Below are 4,334 nucleotides of genomic sequence, written 5' to 3'. Positions count from 1 at the left end.
GTGTTTTAGCCTTAATTAAGACCTCATTGAATAGTTCCAGCATTATTGGACTTAAAAGTTCTTGTATGATCTTATACACTTCTGCAGGTAGGCCATCTGGCCCAGGTGCTTTATTATTTTTTTGTTTCTTAATTGCTTCCGAAAGTTCCAAGGATGTTATCTCTTTGTTCAATAAAATTTTAAATTCTTTTGGGACTTTTGGTAGGTCAGCTGTTTGCAAGTACTGCACAATATCATTGTTATTTGCCCGTTCTTCATCTTTGTATAAATTCTTATAAAATTCGTATGCCACTGATTTCTTTCCTTCATTCTGATACACCATATCACCTTCTATATTGCAAAGTTTGGTAATCCTTTGTTTATTGTTATGTTTTTTAATTTTATAGGCCAGCCATCTCCCCGGTTTATTGGCATATTCAAAAAAAATTTGTTTGGTACGTTTTATCTGCTGCCCTAGCTCTTCCTTGCCCATAGTGTCCATCTTATGCCTAATTAAATTTATCTGCTGCTTCAACCCACTTCTTTGTGGTTCCTTTTGCAAATCTTCCTCAACTCTGGTCAATTCCTCTTCTAACTGTCTCAATCGCCGTGTTTTAATTTTTGTTTTCCCTGTTTCAGCTCAATAGCCCCACCTCAATAAATAAATAAAAATAAAATAATGCAATATATTTATTCATTGATACTACGTTCCATAAAGATTCATTTTGCAAACATTTAATTTATCAATTTAATTGATAAAAATTATGTGTATGTGTGTGTAAAACATAAGCACATTTCTTAAGAACCATCAGATGCTCATTGTCACAGATGTAATGTGTAGTTCATCCCTGATGAGAGTGCTATCTATGAAGAAAAATTCCATACAGGGACTGATCAGACTCTTTCCATTCCTACCAACCCATACGGCCCTTGTTTGAAAACCAATGCACATTTGGACATATCAAGGAGGAACCGGAATAGAAAAGGTGAAATTACAGAGGACTGCATCTCTTAATCCTTCTCTGTCATGGTTATATTGCAGCCAGGTCTTAAAAAAAAAAACCTGTGGAAATAGGAGAAAGGAAACAAAAGAACAAGAAAAGAACGAAGACGCAACCTGCATGCTATGTGCTGTTCTGAATATCAGCAGTAACACTGAAGTCTAGTACTACTTTTTGTTAACCTGGAATGTGTACACAACCCTATTTTTTTGTTTTATCTCATTGTTCAGGTCCATCTGGATGATACTCACACACAGGAGCTGCTACTAAGCAAAGAAGACAAAGAATGGCAAGATCCATTGTGCAGTAAGGAAAACTCTTTTCCTTTAGAACAATGACACTTTTGGCTCTGTGATGCCCATTTGTGTGTTTGTGTTTATTTAAAGGAGAAACAGCTCAGTGACTTCATTTGCATCTAATTTTCATGTGGAAGTTAAAACCAGTTTATAAGAAAGATGGCTTAAGTCCATCAGTCTCAGTCCATCAGACTCAGTCCACAAGTAGAACTTTGTATTTTAACATCTGCAACACTAACTAGTTGTCCTGATTTAATTTAAAATAAATGTAGGACTATCATATCTAAAATGCAAAAATCTGGAGTAGGTGGCAATCAGTCCTGGCCTAGAAGTTGGACTTTGACTGTGGTTTTCACATCTACAACTCCAAATATTTCTCCTGATTTAATTTGTATAAATGAACAATAATGTTAGTAAATTAACTACTAAGAAATATGGGTGGTGAAATCAGTGGGTGGGGGTCAGGAATGAATAGACCGAATAAATATCAACCTGGATTGAGTATGAAATTGAAATGTGGTGTTCATTACATAAAAAAAGAGTATTATTCCTATACATTGAATGGATGAAGGTTGAAGTGCAGAATGAAAACATGAAGAGAGAATCCAAATTAATGAAGTTGTTTTTGTTAGAAATGTTTACAGAGCTGCTGTGTGAAATTGGCAGTTTTTGCTTGGCTTCACATATAATTCCTCTCACTGTGTCTCTAGCACAGTAATAGACAGCTGTGTCTTCAGCTTTGAGGCTGTTCATCTGCAGATACAGCTGGCTTTTGGCATTGTCCCTGGAGATGGTGAACCGTCCCTTCACTTTGTCTGGGTAGGAAGTACCGGAACCGGTGTTTATGAATGCTACCCATTCCAGTCCTTTCCCTGGAGCCTGTCTCACCCAGCTCATATAGTAGCTGCTGAAGGTGAATCCAGAGGCTTGGCAGGAGAGATGGAGGGACTCTCCAGGTCTTCTCACATCCCCTCCAGATTCCACCAACTGGACCTCAGATTGGCCACCTAGAAAGAAAGGTTGTTTAATAAGACCTTTTGCAGGTAAACACAAGAAACTGAGGAATAACCACTTTCTTTGGAGGCAAAAATAATACCTCTGAGGAGAACTAAGAAGGACAGGAGGTTTAGCCAGAGTTCCATTTTTGCTCACTCAAAAGATTGGAGGATCCTTAATGATGGGAAAACATTCAGAGAAGCACTCAACCTTTGTGATTTTGAGTGCAGCAGGAGAGCAGGATGATNTGGTTCCTTTGAACAGGAAGCTGTCACTGAATTTACATAGCCCTCAAGATAAAAGATCTGCATACTGCTTTGACCTGCTAGAGTTCCTTCATCCTACATTGAAGACATGATTAAAAACTTTCACGTCATTCAAAGTACTTTTTTTTCTTAATTCTTAAGAAATATATGTGGCAAGAAGTTGATTTTATAAAAAGCAAAGTCATATCTTGAAATTTCAATTGGATGCATCATTTGAGGAATATAAGAACTGGCAGATAAATAGTGTCTAGTGCTCTAATATGCTGCATGATGGAGATGCACATAAACAGCTGATAACTATTTTGTGGTTGTTATTTATTTCCATAGGCACATAAAAATAGCAATGGCAGACTTTCCCTTCCCTTCCCTTCCCTTCCCTTCCCTTCCCTTCCCTTCCCTTCCCTTCTCTTCTCTTCTCTTCTCTTCTCTTCTCTTCTCTTCCCTTCCCTTCCCTTCCCTTCCTCTCTATGCTTTGTTTGTTCCACCCAAATACATTTTTCTGCATCTTTCTGTCACCCCATCCATAGTTATAAATGAACAAAGAGGGCAGATATTGAACCAAGAGAGAGGAACTCTTTCAAACAGATCAAATTTGGTCTGCAGATGAAAAAGGAAGAAAGAGGAACAATTTTATTTCAGAGGTTAAAAAAAGAATTATGAGAAAGTCTCTTGGGAAAGAATGGTCTTCAGGGGCCTGATGAGTGATAGTTTGGAAGCAGGAGGGAAAACCATCAGGCCAACAGCTGAAACCACACTTTCATTTGTGTTAAGTGGAGAATATCAATTTGTTTGACACTGCTGCCCTTTTGGGCAAAGCAGGTAGAAGGGAGCCATCAGGCTCAGGGTCTGAACAGACCTTCATTATTAAATTGAATTAATTGAATGTTTATTTAGCCAAGTGTGATTAGATACACAAGGAATTTGTCTCTGGTGCAGAAGCTCTCAGTGTACATGCAAACCTGTTATTGTAATTTACTCACGACGCATCTACAATGTTTTCATTACAGGGAGAGTCTCTTCCAAGCTCCTTGTCCCACCCACATTCCTGGTGCAGGTCTAGGACAACTCACCATGGCAAACTCACCATAGCCAACTTATCGTAGCCAACTTACTACAACCAATTTCTCATGAGACAATTCACCATGAAACAAGAGTTACACTAGAATGTAAGGAGGTGGAATAAAATCATTATTGTTGTTCGTCCATCGATTTCGATGAAGACCTTGACATCTTGTGGATTGTGGGCCATCAATGGTGTGTCCGTAGATGGCTGATTAGACCGATGTTAGCACGGAATGTTCTGCCACATACTGAACAGAGAAATGTGGACACTGTTGCTTCAGCATTTGCAGCTCTGGCTTTACGGAGTGCTCGCTTCTCTTGCGCCAAGATTGTCCTCCTGTGTTCATATGTCTGGCACCCCTGGTAAACCAGGGTACGCCATGTCAGTCGATCATGCGCCAAGAGTTCCCAAGAGATGGTGTCGATATCCAGGGACTTGAGAGATGCTTTCAGCGTGTCTTTGTATCGCTTCTTTTGTCCCCCGTGCGATCGCTTTCCTTGAGACAGCTCACCATAGAAGAGCTGTTTAGGGATTCGATGGTCTGGCATCCTTACAACATGGCCTGCCCAGCGCATCTGGGCTTTCATCAACAGAGTGTAAACTGATGATAGGCCTGCTCTGGAGAGGACCTCTGTATCTGGTATCTTATCCTGCCACCGGATCCTCAGAATTCTACGAAGGCAAGTCATGTGGAAGTAATTCAGTTGCCTAACGTGCCTCCTGTACACTGTCC

General features: G+C 39.7%; 1 protein-coding gene across 1 annotated transcript in view; it reads right to left on the bottom strand.

Annotated features, from left to right (window-relative positions):
* Positions 1 to 801: 801 nt before the first annotated feature.
* Positions 802 to 4,334, bottom strand: part of LOC107296529 (immunoglobulin mu heavy chain-like) — a 6,894-nt gene continuing 3,361 nt past the window's right edge. The window contains exons 4-6 of the mRNA XM_029286091.1: positions 2,373 to 2,423; positions 1,919 to 2,283; positions 802 to 843 (exon numbers count right to left, since the gene is read on the bottom strand). Coding sequence (XP_029141924.1) covers positions 802 to 843; positions 1,919 to 2,283; positions 2,373 to 2,423 — 458 coding nt within the window. The remainder of the gene's footprint in view (positions 844 to 1,918; positions 2,284 to 2,372; positions 2,424 to 4,334) is intronic.

The sequence above is a fragment of the Protobothrops mucrosquamatus genome, unplaced genomic scaffold (assembly GCF_001527695.2).
Source record: "Protobothrops mucrosquamatus isolate PMUCROS unplaced genomic scaffold, P.Mucros_1.0 scaffold2854, whole genome shotgun sequence".
Taxonomy (NCBI): Eukaryota; Metazoa; Chordata; class Lepidosauria; order Squamata; family Viperidae; genus Protobothrops; species Protobothrops mucrosquamatus.
Note: the sequence above shows the minus strand (reverse complement) of the source record. Positions and strands in the feature narration are given on the sequence as shown.